Here is a 25,993-nt window from a genome sequence, read left to right on the forward strand (position 1 = left end):
TGACAAAGCTAACAATCTGCTCTGTGTTGTACGAGTATATGAGTAATAAGCTGTTAGCAATAACATTTACTCACCTCTCAGGGGCAACTAATCTCCTCTAAGGTGCTGCTACCTCATGGTTATTTTGTCTGAAAGTATCCAAAGCAACTAACTCTACAAAAATGTCAGGGACACCCCCGCCCTATACGGAGACCTGACCTGCTGAAGGGGTCAGTTGTGATAAGGGTTAAAGGTTAAGGGTTAATCCTCAATCTTACCTGGGATTTAGGCCTTCATTTATGTCATCACCTAATTTAAACGCACGCGCACGCGCACGCGCACACACACACAAACACACTAATTCCTATTTGGATTTGGCTCTTTTGAAAACTTGTTTCTGAAGATTACATTCTACATTCAAATATTTTTATAATGACCACCAAATTGCATATTTGCTAAATTAAAATAAATAAATAAATTGTCCATTTATCTATACATTTTAAATTCAGGAAGTAGATTCAAAATGAAATTCATATAACTGAAATTGTAGTTTTAAAAGGAAGGTTTGTCAAGATTGATTTATTGCATTACAAAGTTTTACGTGAAAGTTAAAAATAGTATTGAAGGTTTTAGACAAAAAGATTTGTTCGAAATGTCACCTATAGGAATTTGTATTTAAATTACATATGCTTCTTTATGTCCTGCGGAGCCCCACACATGACAAGCAGGACCAAAAAAAAAAAAGGAAATAGTGCGCACAATATGTGAAAAAGGAAATTAGTGTGCACATTTTATTTTTATTTTATTTTTTTCTGCAGGTCATGTGCCAGGCTCCGTAATATTCTATAAATGTATAGACCAGGATGAAAAAACACGTCATTTCCCATTCCCTGTTGAATTTCTCTGAATTGTAATTCAATAAGTTCCACTTCGTTATGGAATTTGGCCAAATTTCAATTCATGTTTTGAAATGGAACCAATTCTTTAATTCTGAATTTTGCCTAACCTTTATTTACGGTCAATAAACCGTAAATCTCTCTCTCTCTCTCACACACACACACACACACACACACACACACACAAAGATAATGATTGGCCAGCTGGATGACATTAGCCCTAACATAATGTAAAGTATTTGTATATTTAAGTGGTTGCATTTATTAGTTCTTCAGTTGACTCACCAGTCAGCACATAAGGACACATTTATGGTAAAGACACTTTTGTTTTTATTTCCACTCTACTCCCCTTGGCTGTCTGCTCAGAGGATCCTGAATGAAGTCATAGACAGACTTGAATGTCTTTGTTTTCAAACACCCTACAAACAGGGTTAAGGCCCGCTCCCCCACAAAGCTGTCTGCCCACACACAGACACTTCCATCAGCCTTTCTTACAGTATGATCAGACAGGTCAGGAAATCAAATGCAGTCATTTATGGGTGCGGCTGCAGTTTGAGAGAAGGGAGAAGACTGAACTGTTCGCTCAAATAAGTGGAAACATTTTCACAAAACGTCACAGCTAAGACCATGGTGGTCCATTATGTCACATCAGCCATGTTGAACACCCAAATAAAAGAAACACCCAGAATAAATCACCAAAGTCAACACATGTTCTTCTTGTTTTATTCAGCTGACAAAATTATCCCAGAGGTAATGGAAATGTATTTTTTTAAAGAAATATTATTTATAGCCTACACATCTGCATTTATCTGAATTTTGATTGATTTTTGGAATGGTTATAGCATGACAATATTTGTTTCAACTTTCTCTTACAAAAAACACATCAAATTATACACATGATTAACATTCTTGAAAGAAAGCATAATGATGGACACGAATGTTTGACCTTGTCCACTAGATGTCATCCTGAGATAAAAACAATAGCCCAGCAGTAGCCCTAAACTCAAGGTGAGTCATCTTCTATTGTGCGTGTCGTGGCTGGCAAGTGTGGTTCTCCCAAACTTGGAAACTTCTTTTACCTCTGGCATAATAATGTTTCAGTAATTTAGAAGTTAAAGGACACTATAGCTTTTAGCTTTACTCTTACTCAAATAGGTCAAATGTGGCAGTTAACAACATCATTTAATGAGAAAAATCTGAGACATGGATTTTGCAGACAGTTATCTTTAATGGGGAGTATACATGTGTAAAAAATAGTAAATGGCAATCCTCTGATGATAGAAAATATGTGATTTTAATACCAATGACCTGGTGGATCTTGCTCATCCACCCAAATGTACAGGATTTACTTGCACATCCCAGTGCACATGAAAGGCTTCGCACAAAGCAATTACAAGTTATGTCACTTGTATTTGTTAAATATCACTTAACTTAGAAGTGAAATGCCACACACATTACTATAGCTGTAACAACAAATCCCTTCAGAAATAAACTATTAAGGGTTTTCAAAGAAGGCATTGATTGAATCATGAAAGCTATTGAAAGATAAGGCCTACCATTGCATAAGCTTGGCCTTTGCAAGAAAGGTCTAGGACTTAGATACTGTACAAATAATACAGTGAAATAATATCAGATAATGACAACCATGAGGAGAACGACAACCATAAATGTCAGGAAAACAGCAAACAGAAAAACAACAGCAAAGCTGTTTTGGGTCTTTTTGAGCAGTTAACATTGTGTTTTACAGAAATTGTTTCAATAAAACGAGCATAAACAACATTAATACTGTCTTACAACTGTTGACTTTTAAAATACAGCTTAAATTAAAAACGCTGCTGACTAGAACAGATTCCAAATGTAAACAGACCATGTATCTACTGTTGTTTCATGCTCTTCTTCCCCCTGAAGGAGGCATGCTTGAAGGTGCCTTGTGGTAGCAGTCTGAAGGGGTTAAATTTGGGCTTGCATTCATCCCAGTGGGGATGTAATACATGCTCTCAAGATAGCTTTGATCCAGCGATGAGTGGCCTTTGGGTTCATTTTTTGGCATCTGGCTCGCAGGGCTTCCATACCTTAAGGAAGTCTGGTGAAGCGTGGTGGGGACAGGAGGCGGCTCCGGATGGCGAACTTGTTGGGCACTGCCTGGGATTGCTGGGTAAGAAGGCATTGCATAAGGTAGGTACTGTGGTGCAAACAACCCCGGACTGTGCAAAGAGGAGTAGGGTGGTGCAGCTGGTGGATACAGGCCTGAGTGGGACATTGCCTGCTGCGGTATGAGAACTTCCACATACTGGCCCAATTCAGGATCAAACAGCATTTTTCTGAGTGGCTGCATTGGTACCTCAATGTAGAAGTATTTTCCAGTCTCAGGATCAAGAAGAACACGACGGGGACCTTGGCCACAGCTGAGCCCACTTGCATTCTCTGGATACAATACACTGGCTCCACCCGGGCCTTCATTTGTGTAATCATGAGCAAAAGATGGTGGTAAATCTTGGGGATTAAACAACTGAGGCCTGGGATCCAGAGTAGACATATTAGCTGAATGAGAGTACTCATGATAGGGAGCAGAAGCTGCCGATTGAGGTGAAGGATGATTAGCTGGGCGTCTGTCTGAAAGCAGCCCAGAAGTTGATGGTTGGTCATCACAGTAGGACTGTGAATTTGAAACAGGACAGGCTCGTGGGTTGTGTAGAGGCTGAATCAAAGCTGAGCCATGGGGTATTGTGGTATTGGAGACAGGTAGAGAATCTGGTCTGCACTGTTGAGGACGAACTTGAGCTTGTGGAGGAGCTCCCGGACAGGTAAGGACTTGGCCTGGAGACCGAGAGGCTGCTGGTACCCGTTCCTGTGGACTGTGGTGGGGATGTCCTTGATGTGAGTGGGAACTTAGCGTGCAGGAGCATGGAGATTGCTTAGTGGTTGGTTGATACCTGCATGGCCTTTGTGGGGGCAAGTCTGACAGCCGTAGCGGGCTGAAACTCTCTCGCTCATCATAGCTGGGGGGATCATCTGAAGCATAGAAAAGATAGTCATCTGCGTGAAAACGATTATTAGATGATGCTCTTGTCACAGATTGTGTGTGGCCAAGGGCTTGTGCTCCTGATGAGTTAGAAGCAAAGGAACTATCTAACACTGAATGGTCTTGACTGAATGATGGGGCCTGCTGCTGGCAAGTGCTGGTAGTTTGAAAGAAAGCAGAAGATTGCTGTTGATCCAGACTGGCCAGTGTCATTGTGGTGGATTTCTGCACAGTACTAGGAGTTGTTGTGACTGGGATGGGTGGTGGTTTGCTGCTTGATTCAGTCAGTCTTTTTGTATCTCTTGCTGAAGCATCGTTTGGTTGATCCTTGTGTATCACGGTTGGTGTTTCATTTTTATTCGACTCACTACTTAATCTGGTTTGATGCTTAATAACAGATGATGCTTGAGCATCTGCTTTTGGTGTATCACTTGACACTGACCTAATTTCTGCAAATGACTGTTTAAAGCTGGGTTTTTGTGGTACAAATGACTTAAGCCTATCAGTCGATATTGACCTCACTTGTATTGGTAACTCAATCTCTTTCGATGCATTCACTGGTGTGGCATTATTTTTTGTACTACTTGAAAAAGACCTCACCTCTGGCTTGTCAGATGTTGCTAGATAAGTTGGATTTTGTGTCATAGTTGTGGTGGCAGTTATTTTCTTCTTTTCTTGTTCCTTTGATGATTCCCAAGATTCCTTGGGACTTTCACTTTGTCGGGATGTCCTTGAAGAATTGTTGACAAGAGCTGTTGGACTGCAAGGCAATGCTGTATTTTCTGCCCTTACTTGTGCTTCACTAGAAAATCCTTCTGATAAACAGGCCTGTACAGGTACCTCAAGCCTGTTAACATGTTTAGCTGTAGCACTTGCACCTTCTGTAAGAACATCACACACTCCAATATCAGCCTGCATCCCTTTCTCTTTCAGTAGCATGGATACAGAGTGACTGTTGCTTGAAGCTTCCATTTGAGTTGAATCAGGGATTGTAAGATCAACGGTCTTTGATTTGGATGTACCATCCGGCAGAACCACTAATGCAGAAATTTCCCGCTCCTTACTAGGAGGTCTAGGCGGCATTTTAGTACTCTGATCAAAGTGAGTATAAGACCTCTTAGTGATACTATCTGATTCAGGTAATCCATTTATGATTGTAGAGTGAGAATCTGATTCTTTTCGTGGTGACTCTGTCTTTGGCAAAGAAGCTTTGGGTGTTATTTTAGGGATGTCAGCATCTCCTCTTGTATCTATGCCCACTAATGGCTGTGATATTTTTGATATGTCAACAGGCTGTTTTTCAACTTGACAGTGGATTGTTTTGCTACCCGATGTTTGTTTGTCCTTCCAACTGATGGCTTTACATTCAATGTGTAAGGCTGGAGTAGTTTGTGGCGGCTGCTCTCTTTTCTCTTGAATGACTGTGTCTTCAATAGAAGTTGAATTTGACGGTTTGAAAGAGAGGTTGTATGTGTTTTTTACTAACTTCCTCACATCCCTAACTTTATGTATAATAGATTTTTTGTTGATTTCATCATCTTCTTCTGTCTCTATGACTTTTTGACTAGATTTGGTGCTCATATCTTCTGCAGCATTCTCCATTGACTGAGATTCAGACATTTCTCTGGAATGTTCCATGTCAGGGGATAGAGACACTTTCAGAGAAGATGTCATTTTCCCTTTGTTAGAGGAAGGTTTCAAAGTTATTTCTGGAGTTTTTGACATAAATACACTCTTTCCAGCCAGTTGTTCCTGGTTTTCTGGTGTCGTCTGGCGCTTTGTCTCTCTGCTTGTCATTTTGCTCTGCATGCTTATTGCTGGAGTGGCAACAGCAGGACTTGTGTTTCTGACACTAGCATTTGCTGAGTCACCATTGTACTTTTCTCCAAGGTTGCCCCCTCCTCCCTCCTTCCCGTTACTCTTGCTGTTTTGTTTCACATGTATTTTGTCTTCAACTGATGTAAGGGCCACTATAGGCTTTTTTTCTTCCCTTGTAATGTTGCCAGCAACCTGAGCTTCCCCAGTGTTAAAGAACGCAGGTCTTAAGAATGGTTTTGGAGGAACTTTTGGGGCACACTTTTTCAGCTGACGATGTGAAAATCTCTCCCCTTCAACAGCAACATCTTTAGATAAAAAAGTACATTCAGATTGCTGGCTAGAGCTTAAACTATGCCTCTCCATGTCACTTGGTACATCATCAAAAGAGCTGGGGCTGATATCAGGACGTTTGTTTTTATCTCCAGATGAACTTGAGTCTGCACTTTTTGGTGAGTCTTTTTGCGCATCTTGCATTTTCTTTGACAACACGCTCTTGATAATGCAAGATGCCATTTGTGTCTTAGGGGAGCCATCATCTAAAGACACAGACTTCTGCAATGTCCTTTTCCTGTAATTTTGTGGTGAATCTGGTACCTCCTTGGAAAACTCCTCTTGCACAAAAGCTGGTGTGCTATGTTGACGAACAAGGTTGTTTTGTGAGTGCCTACTTGTTGAGGGTGAATTCAAAACATTTTCAGAGTTCCCTTTATGTTTTGTTTCATCTGTGTTCCGCCTTAACAGCTGTATCTGCCTTTTAGGTACTGTTCTCTTTCCTCTACTGGACTCTTCCTTGCTCTCTAAAGCAACATCCACACACTCAAAACTCCCCATTTCAAAGTGTTTGTTTGGGTCCAGGCTGTCACGGGGTAGAATAGATGAGCCATCGTTTTCATGTAACGCTGAGCCACGCAAGTCTGCGTAGGTCATCCATGTAACAGCACCAGGGCTGTCTACGGTTGATTGCTGAGAAACATTTGTTGATGACCTGTGGCTTGAATTGTACACATCCAAATAATCCACCTGAGGGCTAGACAGACTTCTGAAGGCCAGATCTGTAAACCATTTTACTTCATTATCTGCTTCATCTAACTCACTTCCCATGCTGGAGTTCTCACCAGTATACTCAGTAGAAAGAAAGCCTGCACTGCTGTGTTTACCAGTTGACTTGAGCCTCCTGGCACCACCCTTGTTCTCTTGTTGTGAGCCCTGAGCTCTGAGCGGACTCTGTTGCTGCAGAGTTGTTGGGTGCGACTCAAAATAACAGCGAGCTGGAATTCCCGACTTTGGGTCTCGACTTGAGAGTGCTGGGCTGTGGCCTGCAGGCCCTTTTCTATTCCTGGCACTGAATGACAGCTCAACCTGTTGCCCTCTGTAACTACTATCTCTCATAGTCTCCTCCCCCTCTCCCTCCCTCTTTCCACTCTCCTCCTTTTTCCTGCATGGCTGCCTGTCAAATTTACCACCACTGTCCCTACTGATAACCCCTGGACTTTCTCTTAATGCTACAGGCACTTGGCTTTGCCTCTTGTCACTGCTTGGGCAATCATTTTCCAACATTTCTGTTCCCTTGTTGCTATCACAAACCTCAATATGGCATTGTTTCTTTTCTACAGATGTCACTGGCATTGGCACAGATGAAGCCCATGGACTCAGAGAGGCAGGTGTTCCACAGACAGTTAAATCTGTTGTGTTGTCAGTGACAATTTCCTGATTTTGCTCCATTTTTACTGTGGACGATTCAAAACCTGAAGGTTTAGATGGTGAATCTTGCAAGATCTGCATTTGGCTAAGAATTTGTGGTCCACCGCCTGCACATTCATCTGGGACAGATGAACTGCTTTTGAAGGTCTCCGTGTCAGCAACGTCATTAAAATGATCACTGTCTATTGGGTTAGGAGATTGAGAATTCATTTCCTTAAAGATTATGGGTAAAGGCAGATTTTCTGCTTTTTCAAGAGGGATGGAAGGCTCGGTTTGGAGATGAGGGGATAGTGCTGTGTCTCTGGTATGGTCTGATGCAGTTGATGAGGGCCTTGATCTACTCTCTGGTGTTGACAAAAAGTTTCTTGAGGTAGGTGAGACAGAGGTGTCATTTCCAAAAAGAGAGTTGGAAGTTTCAGAAGATTTGCCAGAGACAGTTGTCTCTACCACAGGTGATTGTGTTAAATCTTCATTTGGTGAAACGTTATACGTGATGCCTCCAATCACAGGGGATTTTGTATTGTGTGGCAGAACACTATAAGATATTGTTTTGATTTCGGGTGAGCAGGTGACTGATCTCAATTCTAGTGAAGGGGTTGGGGAAATGCTCCTTAACGCAGGCGTGGAATCTCTACTGCATGTTGGTGTTGCTCTGTAGTCATTTTCATTGATGGCAGGGGAGGATGGCAGGTCATCAGGTTCTGTTGAATAAACCATTCTCTCATTTGTAGGTGACTGGCTGATGGTATAACCCATCGGTTCTGATGAGTGAGCTGAAACGGAGTGATCAGAAGAGGAGTAGTTATCAACGTGACAGCAGGGGGAAGATGTTGAGGCTTCAGTTTCAGTTGAATAAACCCCTTTCTCATTTGTAGGTGATGGACTGCTGGTGTAACCCAGAGAAGAGTGAATGTTTACTGGTTCAGAGTTATCAGGAGAGGAGCAGATATCTCTGTAGTCAATCCTTGTGCTTACAGGGGAGGATGGTAACACTTCAGGTTCAGTTGAAGTAATTATTCTCTCATTTGTAGGTGATGGACTGCTGGTGTAACCCAGAGAAGAGTGAATGTTTACTGGTTCAGAGTTATCAGGAGAGGAGCAGATATCTCTGTAGTCAATCATTGTGCTTAAAAGGGAGGATGGTAACGCTTCAGGTTCAGTTGAAGAAATTATTCTCTCATTTGTAGGTGATGGGCTGATGGTGTAACCCAGAGATGAGTGAATGTTAGCTGGTTCTGGGTGATCAGGAGATGAGGATATATCTCTGTAGTCAATCTTTGTGCTTACAGGGGAGGATGGTGAGGCTTCAGGTTCAGTTGAAGAAATTCTCTCATTTGTAGGTGATGGGCTGATAGTGTAACCCAGAGATGAGTGAATGTTAGCTGGTTCTGGGTGATCAGGAGATGAGGATATATCTCTGTAGTCAATCTTTGTGCTTGCAGGGGAAGATGGTGAGGCTTCAGGTTCAGTTGAAGAAATTATTCTCTCATTTGTAGGTGATGGGCTGATAGTGTAACCCAGAGATGAGTGAATGTTAGCTGGTTCTGGGTGATCAGGAGATGAGGATATATCTCTGTAGTCAATCTTTGTGCTTACAGGGGAGGATGGTGAGGCTTCAGGTTCAGTTGAAGAAATTATTCTCTCATTTGTAGGTGATGGGCTGATAGTGTAACCCACATGTGAGTGAAATATTACTGGTTCTGGTGAGTAAGCAGGTGCTGAGTGATCAGGAGAAGAGCAGGTTTCATTGATCTCTGGTGATTCCAGACTTTCTCTGCCATCTATGGATGAGCACACCTGTCCTCTTGTTTCAGTGGAAATTGCAGACACAGATAGGGAATCCATTTCCACAATATCACTGGTAGATGTAGATACTGAAAAAGATGAACCATAAGTGTCTTCCAAGTCTGGAAACTCTGATGTGTTCCCCACTTGAGTTGAGCACAAATTCAGCAGCTCAGGTGAAGATCTACCTGTGGATGCAGGTGTGGAGCTAATTTCCCTGCTTACAGGGGAGACTGAGTTTAATCTGGGCTCTGGCATGACACTGGGTATGGGTAGGATATTAATATCTCTGTTTGCAGGTGAAGTAGACATTTCCTGAATAGGACGGCAGTCTGTTGGAGAAGTGTTTGACAGTTCTGACGCAGAGGCACTGATAATCATCCTTTGTGCAAGGAGAACGTTTTCCTCTTGTGGACTATGATAGTTCATATTTTCTTTGCTCTCAGAAGACACCACATTATTTTGTTCAAGTGGATATTCTGCCAAGGGTTCACAGTTAGTAGACTCAAATATAGGTATGCAGTCTTGTTTATCTAAAAATGGGCTTGTACTTGTATGTCGAGGTGCTGTAATAAATTCTTCTTGCTCAAAAGTGGCAGGTTCTTTCTCTGAAGGGCAAGATGTAGGATTAGAAAGATCCTTTTCTGGAATAATCTGATTTATAGATTGTGTTGAATCCATGTCCTGTGGTTCAGAAGCATTTGTACATTTCTTTTCATTCACTGGGGCAGCGCTCGCTGACACTTGAGGTTCTTTCCAAATGTTCCCAGTATGTGAAAGGTCATTAACATTCACTTTGGTTGCAGGTGGTGTGTAATCAAGTGGGTTAAGTCCATTTTTAGAATCAGATAAGATGTTTGATTCACCTGAATGTGGATGTGATTCCCTGGTCTCCGATGTGGAAAAATCCAATATATTTTTTGGAGAAGGTGTGTTGTAAGTGACTTCAATGTTGTCGCTTATGTCAGATCCATTGGCAGTGTGATAAGATCCTGAAGAGTCATTGGCATCATCTGTTGGAAAAGGCTGATCCACTTCTCTTCTGACAAATGTCACAGAGGCTGGGCTACTGGAAAGTGATGGCGAGTCGCCGTCATCCCCAAAAATGTCACATAGGCAGGTTGTTTCAGATATAGCATTATGATGGTTGGGGATTGAAGTGATGTCAAAAATCTCCACGCGATTTGGCCCTTCACGACTCTGCAGGTTGAACGTTTGTGGAGCACTGCGAAGGAAAGAGTAGCTTTCTCCCTCTAAAACCCAGCGCTCCATCTCTTCACTTCAGATAGCACAGGCATTGGGTTGTCACACTTGAGCCATTTATAAATGCCTGAACTGGTCATTCAGCAGTTGTTGAATGTTTTCAGACCTGAAACATCAAAAGAAACAGTCACGAAAACTTGTTACTGTAAAGAGAATATAATTCTCATGACAAAATGTTTTCTAGTAGCTTTACATACCAAGTTCATCTTCTGAGAGCAAATTATAGTTACTTTGCACATACAAAAGTCTGCTTAATAATAGTAAACAGTATTACTAATCAGATTAGAGGATTACTCTTATAACTACTCACAAACATACCTCATGCAAACTGATGCAAAAATATATACAGTAACTTTGTAAGGTGAAACATGTAACAACAGATATCAAAGTTCACATAAAAGTAATCAGATATGATACTTGCCTTTTCTGGTGTTTTCTGTCCACATGGCGAGTTTGAATGGAACAGTCCCTCCAGAGAACATCTACAGGGGACAGTTATGCACTGTACCATGAGCTGTGAATGAGGCTCCAACAGGGGGATCCAGTTTTCCGAGTGCCAAACTGACCCTTCATCGTAACAGGCCACTCAGTGCACAGATATGTCCAGCCCCTCAAGCTAAGCCCAAAAAAAATATGCTACGACTGCTGCACCCTTAGCCATGTCTGAGCTCACGGAGCCTGGTTATTTCAAACATTAATTGACACCACTTTTTTTTTTTTTAAAAGAGGCACAAGCATACACAGAAAAAGGACACGAACCTGACCTGAAGCTTTTTTAATCATGCTTGGACATAGGTGCATATCTCTGCCAAGCTTAATAGGGTGTTACAGCTAGGAGCAGGTGCTGCGATGGAATAGATAGAGTCTGTGAAAGGAATCTGACACACTAGGCCAAGACAGTCATAGAGGCTCACTAATTTTAGACCTCTTCTATTAGGGGAAACTTTGCTTTGAGAGGCTGCCTAGAGACACACAGAGGACAGAAAATGGCAACTTTACAAAATATACACCAACTGAACTTTCTGTAGTATTAGATTGCAACATCCAGCTCTTGAAAACTCGTCCATACATTTACATATATTTGTTTAGCAGACACTTTCATCTAAAGAGCCTTATAAAAGAGAAATACAGCATAAATAATTGCTTTGAGCTTAAAAATGTTGTCAATTCAGAATTATTTACAAGTAAAAAAAAATTAATTAAACATCAGTGATTTAACCTAGTTGACCACTTGAACTTGTGACATAAGCTATCTTCTCCTTTCCACTTTTTGTGCCTATTGTTCAGAGCATCAAAGTACATTTGTTTCATGTGGTTATAAACTAGTCCACCACCTTATGGTGAAAGAATGCTGAGGACTTCTGCAATGCAGGGATTTAGTGTTCACACAACACTACTGATAGAAGCAGATTGACAATACCAAGAATAGGTCTTTGATCATCTGATGGACAGTCAAAACACAATTCTCAATGACCATGAATTAAAGCTAGAGACTTGCATCTCATGAAGACACCTGATATTTAATATCTTTGACTGAATGGTTGTGAGCTTTTACAAAACTTGGTTAGAATAGAAATAGTTTCGCTAAGCAGCAATTTCTAGTAGTTGTGTCTGAAAAGTCAACTGAAAGCCAGCATGACTGTAGTGTAGTAAAACTGTAGTATTTTAATAAGACAACACAAAAGCATTTAATAAAAAACATCTTTGCCTGTTATCGGTCTCTGTCTAGCGCAATGTACATAAATATGATTGCAGAAATCCCCCTGCAGTAACATGACACATCTCTATCTTGAGGTCAGTGTATTTAGATATTCTATTTTTTGACAAATATGCAGTGAGGGGGGGGGGGGGGGGGGGGGAACTGCCCCACAAATAAAACAGGCTTAGGATGTCACTTGACAATTTGTATGCAAAACATCACACTCAGATATGCGTGATATCAGATATGCTGCAGACTTTCTGAAATTCTAAAGCTAAAATTTTGTCCTTGCCCTGGATTACAAGACACCTGAAAAAAAAAAAAAAAAAAAAAAACTAAACTAAAAATACGTAATAAATAGCATATTTCAATGAATTAATTCTAACACTACACCAACACTATTCCCTTATTTGTTAATTTCCTGCATAAACATCATGACTCAATCTAACAGAGCATAATTATTCGCTAACCATTGTTCAACTGCACAGCAGTTTTACAAGAGGTAAAAGTCACAAATAAAAAGACCAACATGTACATGTCTTCCCATGAATCCTTTCCAAAGTCACCTGTGGGTGTTGTTCATTTTATCAGAATCCAGTCTTATTTCTATTGATTCTGGGGTCTAATCAACCCTGATAATAAATAATGTAGCCTGATTGTGCAAATGAAACATTTTGTTGTTTTTATTTAGATAGGTCGAATGAACATCTCCAATTTTTGGTTTTATAGTCAGAAAGAGATCTTCTCCAACAGCTAATGTAGTTCAATTTCACAAGCTGTAAGAAAAAAAGAAAAAGCTCTTAAAATCAAATTATCACCAAAATGCACTGTAAAATATCAAATGCATTTTTATTTAATTACAGTACATGGAAAGAAAATGAAGTAAGTTTATGATCTGGCTGTGAAAGTGACTCACGTGAGGGTTTTAGTCTTTGCACTCGAGAGAAATAGCGTGGTGCTAAAAACCCAGTAGCATCTCCGGGGGTCAACAGCACACCGTTCTCGGACCAGAAAAACTCAATCCCATCTGAAGACCAACCAGAGGGGAGAGAGATCATTAGGACTTCTGCATAAATTCTTAAATGTATATTAACTTCATACTGGTTTTAAAAATGATTTCTTAATACCTGACATAGCTTTCGCAACATCAATATACACAGCCAACTCACAACTCTGTCTCATACCTATAAACAGAAAAGAGGTCAATGAACTGTAAATGACCTGAATTACATATAAGGTGTAGAGCATGCTTCTGTAAACACATCTTGGTCTGGACTGCTTTCTGCCATCCTAATCTGTTGTGCATGAATGCATGCCTACAAACATACTCACATGAAATATAGATCTCTAGAAAATAATCTAATGCATGTCACTCACCACTGATGACTTCGCCCTCTCCAGGTAGCCCAGGTGCCAGGTGTATGTGAGTTCTGGTCATTCTGCTGAGGCCCTGACTGCGTATAGAGGGCCAGTGTTTCATGTATGAGCCATGAACAGCTTCTCTTGGATAGTCCGGATCATCAAGTGCAACCTTTCTCAACTCTAGATCTTTAACCTTGAAGAGACACATTCTAGGATAAGTTAAATGAATACATAAATCACACAATTTGCATCATGCTTTTTAAATTTAAAGAATCTGTAAGATTTACATTACATTTATTTATTTGACACTCTTCAGTGTATAAACTAGATTAGTACAGTACAGGCCAAAAGTTTGGAAACATTACTATTTTTAATGTTTTTGAAAGAAGTTTCTTCTGCTCATCAAGCCTGCATTTATTTGATCAAAAATACAGAAAAAAATGTAATATTGTGATATATTATTACAATTTAAAATAATTGGTTTTCAATTTATTATACTTTAAATTAGCATTTATTTCTGTGATGCAAAGCTGAATTTTCAGGATCATTACTCCAGTCTATCACACGATCCTTTAGAAATCATTCTATGATTCATTATCAAAGTTGGAAACAGTTCTGCTGCTTAATATTTTTTCATAACCTGTGATACTTTTTTAGGATACTTTGATGAATAAAAAGTAAAAAAAAAAAAAAAAAAAAAAAAGCAGCAATTTTTTTAAAAATAGAAATCTTTTGTAACAACAATATACAGTACTGGTCAGTAATTTTTTTTCTTTCTTTTTTTGAAATAAAGCAATACTTTTATTCAGCAAGGATGTGTTAAATTGATAAAAAGTGATAGAAAAGAATATTTATATTTTTTGAATAAATGCAGTTCTTTTTAACCTTTTATTCATCAAATATATTAGGCAGCAGAACTGTTTCCAACACTCATAATAAATCAGAATATTAGAATGATTTCTAAAGGATCATGTGATAGACTGGATGTCACATGTGACACTGAAGACTGGAGTAATGATCCTGAAAATTCAGCTTTGCATCACAGAAATAAATGATTAATAAATGAATCAATAAATGATCAATAAATGAATAATTGAAAACCAATTATTTTAAATTGTAATAATATATTTTGATCAAATAAATGCAGGCTTGATGAGCAGAAGAAACTTCTTTCAAAAACATTAAAAATAGTAATGTTTCCAAACGTTTGGCCTGTACTGTATATCACGAATTATATATATATATATAAACCTGAATAGGTACACCTGTTCAACTGCTTGTTAATGCAAATATCTAATCAGCTAATCACATGGCAGCAGCTCAATGCATTTAGGCATGTAGACATGGTCAAGACGATCCGCTGAAGTTCAAACTGAGCATCAGAATGGGGAAGAAATGTAATTTAAGTGACTTTGAACATGTTGTTGGTGCCAGACGGGCTGGTATGAGTATTTCAGAAACTGCTGATCCACTGGGATTTTCACACACAACCATCTCTAGGGTTGAAAAATATCCAGTGAGCAGCAGTTCTGTGGGTGAAAATGCCTGGTTGATGCCAGAGATCAGAGGAGAATGGCCAGACTGGTTCAAGCTGATAGAAAGGCAACAGTAACTCAAATAACCACTCGTTACAACCGAGGTCTGCAGAAGAGCATCTCAAGTCGTATCTTGAGATCTTGACGACTGTCGTACCTTGAAGCAGATGAACAACAGCTGCAGACGACACACCAGTGCCACTCCTGTCAACTAAGAACAGCAAACTGAGGCAATTCACACGGGCTCACTAAAAGTGGACAATAGAATATTGGAAAAACATTGCCTGGTCTGATGAGTCTGAATTTCTGCTGTGACATTCAGATGGCAGGGTCAGAATTTGGCGTAAACAACATGAAAAGCATGGATTCATCCTGCCTTGCATCAACGGTTCAGGCTGGTGTAATGGGGGTTATGTGCAACAAACTTCTGTATTCTGTAAAACAGGAACAAATATATACTCAAGATACCTTCAAAAGAGCGAGCAACATTTTTTCTTCTCACTAACATTTAATTACTTAAATCAAACAGAAACAATAAAAACAACTAGCTAGGTTAGCTGATTACCTTAAAAGTCCATAGATATAGCAGTCAGAAGTACTGCCGTTAACACTTTCTCCGACAGAGACCTGTTTGTTCATGTAATGTTGGGCATAAACCCTATGGTGTGGGGGGATATTTTATTGGCACACTTTAGGCCCTTTAGTACCAATTGTACATTATTGTTGCTGACCATGTCCATGCCTTTGTGACCAGTGTACCCATTTTCTGATGTCTACTTACTTGACTACTTTAAACCTACTTTAAATCTTAAATTAAGACTGTAGACTTTACGTGACTTCTGAACTACACTGACTTGCACTGAGTGACCCTGATTGGCTCGTATCTGAAGACGACCATCCTCAGTGTGGTTGCAAAGCTTGAATCGCTGTTTGTCATCGGTGGCCACCACTCGCTCCACATCCTCCACTGAATATGACCGGAACTGCTGATGTGCGAGAAGTTCCTCCACAAATACAAAGCCATCTGAGGACAAGGTCACATAAGAATTACAGACAGACAACAGAGATGATAAAAAAATAAATACAAAACTGAATCCAAAAAATGTGCTAAGTGAATGAATAATTTGCTGTCTAGTCCAATATGAACAGGAATCATCCTCCACAAGAACTTCATTCCACACAATACCTAAATAACAATTTTGTAAGCAGACGGAGTGTTGAGAATCATATAGTTTGTGGATATCACTTCTCACCCGAGTTCATCTGAAAACCCATCTTATTGGCACCATGGCGTAATACATAAGTTAGAGATTTAGACAGGCGCACATCTCTGCTCTGAAATACGCATAAAACAGAAATAACAAATTCATTACAGTGCACAGACATAATGGCGTAATACATAACGCATGAATGATCGTTTCTCCCCCCACCTCTTCATTTCGGTTTCCTCGCCCTCCTCTTCCTCTTCTCCCTCGAGGTTGACAATCCATTTTTTCACTTGTTGTGGTATTGTCATTCACAAATACAGATATAAGATATATGGGCTACTGCAGTTACATTTGTTTCGTATAACGTTAATTCTTCTTGGATTATTTACCTGTACGAAAACTATTTTTTAAACTCCTTTCTATAAGCTTGCGTTGCTGAACTTCTCGTTTCGGTAATGGAAGCAGCCATTAATTTGGATTATGGAAGCATCCATCCATTGACCAACAGGGGTCAGTAAAGAATGTTTTATATTTCCTGAGTTTTATGTATTCTACGCCGTCTAGTGGGAGTGACTGCACTGATTTTAATGTTTTTTGAAGAGTGAATAATCGATAAAACATTATTTAAATATAGATTAAATTAAAAAAATATATTATTTGTTGGAAATACCACCGTTACCTCCCACCATCTTGGAAAAAAATAAATGTTTCTTTTGTTACCAATAGTTGTCGTCTTATTATAATCACAAGCAAACAATTTATTATTATTATTTTTATTATTATTATTATTATTATTATTCAGCTTTTAAAGAAACATGCCCCGCCCAGACACAGAGAGGGGCATCACATCATCAATCCTCCATCTTTGTGCGGGGCGCAAACTGAACTGACGTGTGGAGCAACAAAACACTGCGGGCTTACGATCTCATTCTCAAAACAAAAGCCTGATCTTACGCCGCAGCTTTCTGTTCCGAGAGCTCGTCAACATGTCCTTTATCCGCGGTTACCCCGTAATCGCCTGCTGCGTGCTGGTCGCTTTGGTTCTGGGTATAGAAGATGGCCCGGATCGCCCGGTTATCGGAGCTCCGGGGTCCCCGGTCCGTCTGTCGGAGTCTGACCCGGGGGTTATGAAAGCAGTCAAATTTGCCGAGGAACGATATAATATGGGCTCCAACGCGATGCATATACGCCGTGTTAGCAAAATCCTGTCGGCCAGCAAACAGGTAACGTTAACGTAAAATTAAAAATCATCCGTTTGAAATTTCTAATATATACAATGTTTTTAACGGATTCAAAACCATTAATTCTGCATACAATATAACTGTAGACAGAATATAATAATTGTTCGTATTATTATGGTTCATGTTTCATTTATGACGACTATTCGTTATTCCGATACTGGACATGAAGTTTATTATAAGGAGTTATTTTTACTGCATTCATGTGATTAGACGTAAACAAGCGCAGAGCGTGCGCAGAGGCCTCATACATAACAGTGTTGAGCGGATTTAAGCAGCACAACACTGCGCGCCTTTTGCGCAGCAGTTTATTACAGTAGATAAAAGGAAAGCTGCGCACTTATGGACATTTACCAATGTTTGTAGGACGGTATATTTAAAGGTCGTTTAAAGCCCACTGTTGTATAAATACCACAAATACTTGCAGTTTGTTATATAATTGTTGTGTGTAACCAATGTATGTATTTAGTTACATAAATTATTATTAAAAAGTAATCGTTATCAAGTAAATATATAATCTTTATTGAAATATGTAACCAATGTATTAAGATTTCGGTAAATGCATTGGTTAACATGAGCAAAGAATGAACAGTACTTATGCATTTATCTATCTTACGTTAATCTCAACATTTACTACTACATTTTTATCATCAGAAATTGTATCTGTTAACACTGTAAACTAACATGGACATTAGTAGTAACTAACAATAACAAAAGTTGCTGTAAAAATATATTACACATTGTTAGTAAATGAATGTTAACAAATCAGAAGTGCTACCAAAATTTCTTTATAGAAGTTTGATATGATAGAGTCATAGTTATTCCCTTATTCAAAAAGAGTGATTTGTGTCTTTAATTTCTGTTCTGTCTTCCACAGCTGGTGAAAGGTATACGGTACAGTATTATGGTAGAGATTGGAAGCACTCAGTGTAAGAAATCCCTAGAGCTGAGCGCTGTGGACACCTGTGAATTTTTCCCAGAGCCCCACAAACAGAAGGTTAGCAAACACTAATCCTTAATCCATATAAAACGTCACTACTCAGAGTCTGTAATGGCAAACTCTTAATAGTCAAAATGCACTGCATGAACCATTTAAGGTGGGATTTTTTTGTGTGTGTTTATTATTAGCATGCATGCGAATTTTATTTAATGTACAAAATGTGCAATTCCATTCAGTAGCACAAATCCAGTATGATGACCCCATGCTTTTGTTCATTCAAATACTAAAACAATTAGCAAAACAGCACCACTTTGGCAGAAGTTGAACTTGCCCATTGTAAATTTACTATACACATTCTCTCTCCTAAATCACACCCATTCTCTGTCTCTCCACAGACGGAGGTTTGTTTGTTTGAGGTTTGGGACATTCCCTGGGAAAGTAAATCCACCCTGCTTAAACAGAAATGCGAGCCTGCGGGTCAGTAGCCTGGGACAGATGGCAGATCTGTCCAAATCATCTCATGATATACTGCTGTGGTGTAAAACAGACATGCATACTCATTATTATGTTTTAAGACAGGAATTAAAGTTATTTTTATCATACATCCACTTTTAATGGTTTTCTACCCAACATGCATTTGTAGTTACTTTGATATGGTGTATGTCTTAGTTTCCAAGGAGCTCAAAAAGGTTGCATCTGTACCCCTAACCCATGGCAAACCCATGAAGGTAATGCAATGTACACTTCAAATATGCCAGAAAATATTTGCAACAGTTAATTAAACATTTTGTGAGCTTTTCGTGATGCATTACTTTTTTGTTTTGTTTGCCGTTTTCAGGAAACTGTGGAGCTTTTGACCCAGTTTAAAAACTTTATAATCACATACAACCGAACATACAGCTCCCAAGAAGGTAAGACACAAATATGAACTTCCATTCAAAAGTTTGGGGTCAGTTTATTTTTTTAAGAAATTAATTATTTTACTGAGCAAGGATGCATTGAATTGATCAAAAATGACAGTAAAGACATTTATAATATTACAAAAGATTTCCATTTCAAATAAATGCTGTTCTTTTGAACTTTCTATTCATCAAAGAATCCTGAAAAATGTATCAGGGTTTTCCCAAAAATATAAAGCAGCAAAACTGTTTCCAACATTGTTAATAACAAATATTTATTGAGCCGCAAATCATCATATTAGAATGATTTCTTAAGAATCATGTGACACTGAAGACTGGAGTAATGATGCTGAGAATTCAGCTTTGATCACAGGAATAAAAGAATAAAATATATTACAATAGAAAATAGTTATATTAATTTGTAATAATATTTCATAATATTAATGTTTTTTCTGTATTTTTGATCACATAAATGAAGGCTTGGTGAGACTAAGAGACTTTCAAAAATCTTACAGACCCCAAACCTTTGAACGGCAGTGTACTTTAGATCAAAATGAATTTGTCACACCTTTACAGTTTACAGTGAAATAGATACTCATAAATAGTAATATTAAAGTGATTTGTAGTTAATATTAATGTATATTAAAGTGATTTGTAGTTATGTTAATCTATAATACCCATCACATGGATACCATAATGTAAACTGATAAGTTTTCTATACTAGTATGTCAGTTAATATCTATTTGTATTGGATATACACAATTAAAAGCACTTAATTAACCACTGGTCCACTAAACTCCACAGAGGCAGAGAAGCGTTTACGCATTTTCCAGGAGAATATGAAAACGGCACAAACACTGCAATCCCTGGAACAGGGGTCAGCTGAGTACGGGGTCACCAAGTTCAGTGACCTCACAGGTATGTTTATGGATTTTTAGATGATCATTTATTGCTCAGGAAAATATAGGGAAAATACCAATTAGTGAGGAGTGGCCAATTTTAGAGTGACGAGGTCAAAATTTTAATAATTCAGATGTGCATTCCTGTTGTCCCAAAAACACACACATGTGCAAGTCTCTCTATAATGTACTAATCACATCGATGTGTGTAGAGGATGAGTTCAGAATGATGTACCTGAACCCAATGCTGAGTCAGTGGAGTTTGAAGAAGGAGATGAAGCCAGCGACCCCGTCCAGCAAGGCCGCTCCTGACAGCTGGGACTGGAGGGATCACGGGGCGGTCAGTTTTGTGAAGAACCAGGTATGACTGCCAGATGAACTCGCATCAGCCGTTTAGAATTAAATGGATATTTCACCGCTGGAAAGATGAATGTGTATTTAAATTGGGTCATTTATGTAGTAGAAATGTGAAATTATTTTAGAAGTTGGTGCCTTCTAGACTGAGAAAAGCCAGAAAATGTATTTTTGGCTCATGTGGATGAAAGACAACAACTCCCAGAATGCACTTGCTTCGCTGCCCTACGAGGCCACTCCCAAGCCACGCCTACCGGTTACAGAGGGCAGTATCGGAAGAAATTATACAACTAGGCTACTAGTTGACTTGAAACTGAAAAGACGCCGTTTTATCGTGAGATCCCCCTATGGGCGGGTTGAAGACATGCGGAACGAGCTCCTACTACTGGCTGTAGTCTCTCGCCTCTGGACAAAAAAGCCTCCGATGACGCAAAATTATGATTTTTGCGTCATCAGAGGGTTTTTTTCCCAGACACACAATACAGAAATCTCTCGTCTCAAAGGGACATGAGGGAGGGAAGCACGGTCATTCAAAAATACTACCGGGTTTCTACTGATACAAAGCTTAATGCTAATCGGTGAAGTATCCCTTTAATCAGTAGGTGTAATTGAATAAAGCATTGATTTTTAATATAGCGCTTTTAAATGCTACAGGACACTCAGAGTGCTTTACAATGGGATGAGGGTTCATTGAATTAAGATTAATATGATGAATGATGAGTGAATCAGCGAAATATGAATGCTTTGTATGTCTGCAGAGTTAAACTTGAATGAAGAGGTTTATTATATAATTGTTTTAATTGACTGTCGGTTGCAGGGCATGTGTGGCTCTTGCTGGGCATTTTCTGTGACTGGAAACATCGAGGGACAGTGGTTCAAGAAAACTGGAGAGCTGCTTTCCCTCTCTGAGCAGGGTAAATATATACTATACTACACTACTGTTCAAAAAGGGGTCAGTAAGATTTCTGTTTTGAAGGAAATTAATTATTTTATTCAGCAAAGATGCATTAAATTGATCAAAAGTGACTAAAAAGACAAGTACAATATGACAAAAGATTATAAATGCTGTTCTTTTGAACTTTCTCTTCAAAGAATTTCACGGTTTCCACAAAGTATTAAGCAGCATAACTGTTTTCAACATTGATAATAGTAAGAAGTGTTTCTTGAGCAGCAAATTAGAAGGATTTCTGAAGGATCAAGTGACTGGAGTAATGATGAAATTCAGCTTTGATCACAGGAATAAATTACATTTTTAAATATATTACAATACAAAACAGGTATTTTGATTTGTAATAGTATTTCACAATTTGTTTTACTGTATTTTTGATCAAAATGCAGCCTTGGTGAGCATAAGACTTCTTTAAAAAAAAAAAATATATATATATATCTTACCGACCCCAAACTTTTGAAAGGTAGTGCTTTTCCCCCTCAAAAACAAACAAAGTTTGTTCCACCATTGTGCTAGGGTGATGTGGATAAGGAAAAGCAAACCTCTCCTCAACAATCTGTACGATTTGAGGTGTCAATGTCCATATCACAAATGCTTCCAGATGAATGCCTTGCCTTAGCAAACACCATACATAACATGAGATAAAACCTGGGGGAAAAAAGTGTTATTCTAAATGTGAGTTTAAATTCCTTTGTTTTCTCTCACCTCTTTACATAACAGAATTAGTGGACTGTGATAGGCTGGACCAGGCATGTGGAGGTGGGCTGCCGTCTAATGCTTATGAAGCCATCGAGAAGCTAGGTAAGAAATAACAGAGCGGAGGTCATTCCCGAGAAGGCAAATAACTTACAGGGAATCTGTAAGAGTAAACATGTCCTAAATAAATGTGGTTTCTTTTTTTTTCACCCCTAAAGGAGGTCTTGAGACAGAAACAGACTACAGCTACACGGGAAAAAAGCAGAGTTGTGATTTCTCTTCAGGGAAGGTGGCCGCCTACATTAACAACTCTGTCGAGCTGCCCAACGATGAAAACGGTGAGTGAGAGAGATGAAAATAATAAACATGATTAAATTAAAAACATTACAACAACACTGGTGAGGGAAATACCTGCACTAGAGGAAATTAAAGCAGGAAATTAAAAATATCAAATGTATTTTATCAGAACATTTGGAAAGAAATATGAGCTATAAGCTAATCTTACTTAAATGTAAATATGCAGCATCATTGAAATTTATAGCACACCCAGTGTTTAAAGGGAAGTACACCACTGTTCAGAAATGTGGGGTTGGTAAGATTTTTTTTAATGTTGCTCACCAAGGCTGCATTTATTTGATAAATTACAGTAAAACAGAAATATTGCTAAAATATGTTTACAATTTAATATAACTGTATAAAGCTGAATTTTCAGCATCATTACTCCAGTCTTCAGTGTCACATGATCCTTCAGAAATCATTCTAATATGATGATTTGCTGCTCAAGAAACATTTATCATCAAATGTGGAAAACTGTTGCGCTACTTATTTGTGTAGAAACAAATATTTTTCAGGATTCTTTGATAAACAGTGAATTAAAAAGAGCAGCATTTATTTGAAATAAATATTTTGTAACATTATAAATTTCTTTACAGTCACGTCAATTGAATCTTTGCTGAATACAAGTTTTTTTTTTGTTTTTTTTTACTGACCCCAAAACATTTACAGTAGTAGTGTGTGTTTCCAGTCTGTCTTTTAGTCTAAAATGTCTTGATTCTTCTCATGTCTTGTAGTTATTGCTGCTTGGCTGGCTGAGAATGGTCCGGTGTCTGCTGCCCTCAATGCTTTTGCCATGCAGGTAACACAAATGAACAATGGAAAATTATACTGTAAGCTTGGATAAATGTGTTATGAAAATATATTGCCTGGATAAAATGTTAAATTTGTAGTACACTTCAGCATACTATACAACAGGATGTAATAATGAGGGATATAAATGATAAGAAAACAGTTGTTTTTGTTTTTTAAAAGCACACGTTTCTGGTGCTAATGTAGACTCGAGCATATATGTCTGGTACAACAAAAACAAAATCCTGTTTTACCTGGTTACTTCCTGAAGTTGCCCTTTTTAGACAATTTTGTTGATGTCTTTAGTTCTATAGAAAGGGAGTGTCTCATCCTCTAAAAATCTTCTGCAACCCCTGGATGATTGATCATGCTGTGCTGCTTGTGGGATACGGACAACGTGAGTTATTTTGATTTAAATGGTTTGTACTGATATAGATCTGAACTTCAGGCGTTTAACGGCAAGGCTTTGCAAGTGACCATTTCAAAATACCTTGGATAGACATTTATAGCTATGTAGAACCAGGCAACATTCGCGTAGTGCTCGAAGTGATGCAGAGTTTTTCTGCTTTTGTGTGCAGGTAATGGCGTTCCATTCTGGGCCATCAAGAACAGTTGGGGAGAGGACTATGGAGAGCAGGTACAGTATGAAAAACAAAATCACCTGAATGTGCAGTATCACATGTGCAAATAAAATCATGTCTGCTTGTATCTCAGTCACACATGCCATGTATTATTAAGAAAATAGCAGAGATCTAAAAATTAATTATATGCTCAAATTAATACTGCACGGCCTCTGTAGACCATTCTTGACTGATGCTGGAAAAAACATTACTGATGTTTACAAAGTGCCCCTATTATGCTTTTTTGAATATAACCTTTCATGCAGTGTGTAACATAGCTGGTTGTGAATGTAAAAGCTCTGCAAAGTGCACGATAAATAAAGTTATTGTCTCCTTAAAGAAAGAATCGATTCTGAAGTGCCTGAAACGAGTCGTCAGTAATTACAGTCTACATAGGTTTGTAACACATTTGCATAATTCCAGCCTATGGTCTTCATTGGCTGCCCGCGAACCATGTCTACTTTTCCAGTCTCAGTTACAACTAAAGGGTTTGAGGGTCAGAGTTTGGTTCGTGTTGTCGACATGTCGAGAAGACGCTGTTTTCTGAGCTGCGAAAGCAAATTTGTTTTGTTTGGTTTTCTGACGCGCGCTGTAAGATGTAGACCAATCACAACAGACTGGATAATCTGACCAACTGGAGCAGACTTTCAGAAAGGTTGGGTTTAGAGAGACCGAATTCCTTTATCAAACCGTTTCAAACACTGTGAGAAAAGAGGGGATGTTGCAGTGTATATTATGAGAAAGTGATTTTTGACTAGATGTATGTAAACCTATTGTAGGATATACAAAAAATAGCATAATAGGGGCACTTTAACATTTACTAAGTTTGATTGTTAGAAAATTATTAATGGAAAAATATCTAAAAATTGTGTTATTTGCCATGATTAGAGTATTACATTACTTATACATGTAGACTTTCTGCCAAAATCATCACATAACAATTCTTGACAACATTTGGTCCAGCTCATAACTTATAAGTATGTCTGTAGACTATGTAATGTCTATTATTACAGAAATGTTAAAGTCTTTCCTATACTTCTTTTATAGGGTTACTATTACCTGTACAGAGGATCCAAACTGTGTGGAATCAACAAGATGTGCTCATCTGCAGTTGTGAATTAGACACGCACACACACACACACACACACACACACACACACACACACACACACACACACACAAGAGCATGGATACAAAAAAAATTCAAAACAGTTATGAACATGCGATGATTCTTTACAGAGGTTTGTCATCATGTGACCTGTGAACACAATAGTTTAAAACACATTCTGAACATATTTCATCCATATAAGCACATAATTCTCCGTAGCTCAAAAATGTGAAGTATTTTCTCTTGAGATCATGTGCTTTAGTCATCAGTCATTCCATTCAGAATAGCTGAATTTAACATACATTACCTCAGATCCTCATGTGCAGTGATGTTACGGACACAGCAAATAACCAAATAGCAAAGGACAAGATAACAGCACACCGTTTACCATGTTACTGATACAAATATTAAAACGTGTTGCGATTTTAGATAATTTAGTTAAATATTTTGTGCTTTACTTTAGTTTTGTTGTTCTGTATTTAATTATATAACTTTTCATTTCATTCCAGAAACACTGAATTGAGCTTGTGTCATGTTCACTTTTAAACCTGCTGAATAGATTAGCAATTAACCATTTTCAACAGTGGATTTTAGACTTCTGAGTGCATTTTACAGAATATTTTTAAGCTACTAGTCTTGGAAACCAGATTTTGCACACTATGAATTTGCACAGTATATTGTGATCATTCCGTTAATGTAAGCGTGGCTCTTTTCCCTCCCCCCACATCTTCCTCATTTTTGAGCATATTTGGATGCATGGGGAAAAGTTGCTGATGCTTCTTCCAAACACACAATGAAAGATTTCTTTGAGGTTTTGTGTTAGAAAAGATGAATCTCTCAGCTGTATCTCTAATGCATTATCAAACCTGTATTGCTGAATAAACTCCCAAATGTGTC

At 38.6% G+C, this 25,993-nt stretch overlaps 3 protein-coding genes across 3 annotated transcripts; 1 reads left to right on the forward strand and 2 right to left on the reverse strand.

Moving 5' to 3' along the window:
• Positions 1-1,588: 1,588 nt before the first annotated feature.
• LOC307171506 (uncharacterized protein) lies at positions 1,589-11,014 on the reverse strand. The gene is made up of 2 exons (XM_079893179.1): positions 10,886-11,014; positions 1,589-10,570 (listed from the first exon to the last, which is right to left on the reverse strand). Exon 2 carries the CDS (start codon positions 10,471-10,473, stop codon positions 2,761-2,763), a length of 7,713 nt encoding a protein of 2,570 aa, XP_079749305.1. The 5' UTR covers positions 10,474-10,570; positions 10,886-11,014; the 3' UTR covers positions 1,589-2,760.
• Positions 11,015-12,828: 1,814 nt separating this feature from the next.
• On the reverse strand, positions 12,829-16,784 carry trpt1 (tRNA phosphotransferase 1). Its single transcript, XM_079893181.1, has 7 exons — positions 16,491-16,784; positions 16,314-16,395; positions 15,915-16,084; positions 13,541-13,718; positions 13,291-13,347; positions 13,080-13,190; positions 12,829-12,939 (listed from the first exon to the last, which is right to left on the reverse strand). The coding sequence occupies exons 1-7, from the start codon at positions 16,548-16,550 to the stop codon at positions 12,917-12,919; spliced, it is 681 nt and encodes a 226-aa protein (XP_079749307.1). The 5' UTR covers positions 16,551-16,784; the 3' UTR covers positions 12,829-12,916.
• Positions 16,785-17,094: 310 nt separating this feature from the next.
• Positions 17,095-25,993, forward strand: ctsf (cathepsin F). The gene is made up of 14 exons (XM_079893180.1): positions 17,095-17,491; positions 18,384-18,503; positions 18,842-18,923; positions 19,116-19,174; positions 19,285-19,357; positions 20,150-20,263; positions 20,457-20,605; positions 21,416-21,512; positions 22,268-22,348; positions 22,462-22,581; positions 23,314-23,378; positions 23,675-23,765; positions 23,947-24,005; positions 25,036-25,993. The coding sequence occupies exons 1-14, from the start codon at positions 17,255-17,257 to the stop codon at positions 25,108-25,110; spliced, it is 1,422 nt and encodes a 473-aa protein (XP_079749306.1). The 5' UTR covers positions 17,095-17,254; the 3' UTR covers positions 25,111-25,993.

The sequence above is a fragment of the Squalius cephalus genome (genome assembly GCF_949319135.1).
Source record: "Squalius cephalus genome assembly, chromosome: 14".
Lineage (NCBI taxonomy): Eukaryota > Metazoa > Chordata > Actinopteri > Cypriniformes > Leuciscidae > Squalius > Squalius cephalus.

Bases quoted from the DNA above. Each gene is read 5' to 3' on its own strand.
- LOC307171506 (XM_079893179.1), bottom strand. From the start codon at position 10,473: ATGGAGCGCTGGGTTTTAGAGGGAGAAAGCTACTCTTTCCTTCGCAGT.
- trpt1 (XM_079893181.1), bottom strand. From the start codon at position 16,550: ATGGATTGTCAACCTCGAGGGAGAAGAGGAAGAGGAGGGCGAGGAAAC. The intron at 13,191-13,290 runs GTATTAAGAAAT...GTTGGTCTTCAG, and splicing joins TGTTGCGAAAGCTATGTCAG to ATGGGATTGAGTTTTTCTGG. The intron at 12,940-13,079 runs GTGAGTCACTTT...TTTTTCTTACAG, and splicing joins GCAAAGACTAAAACCCTCAC to CTTGTGAAATTGAACTACAT.
- ctsf (XM_079893180.1), top strand. From the start codon at position 17,255: ATGTCCTTTATCCGCGGTTACCCCGTAATCGCCTGCTGCGTGCTGGTC. The intron at 19,175-19,284 runs GTAATGCAATGT...TGCCGTTTTCAG, and splicing joins CCCATGGCAAACCCATGAAG to GAAACTGTGGAGCTTTTGAC. The intron at 19,358-20,149 runs GTAAGACACAAA...TAAACTCCACAG, and splicing joins AACATACAGCTCCCAAGAAG to AGGCAGAGAAGCGTTTACGC.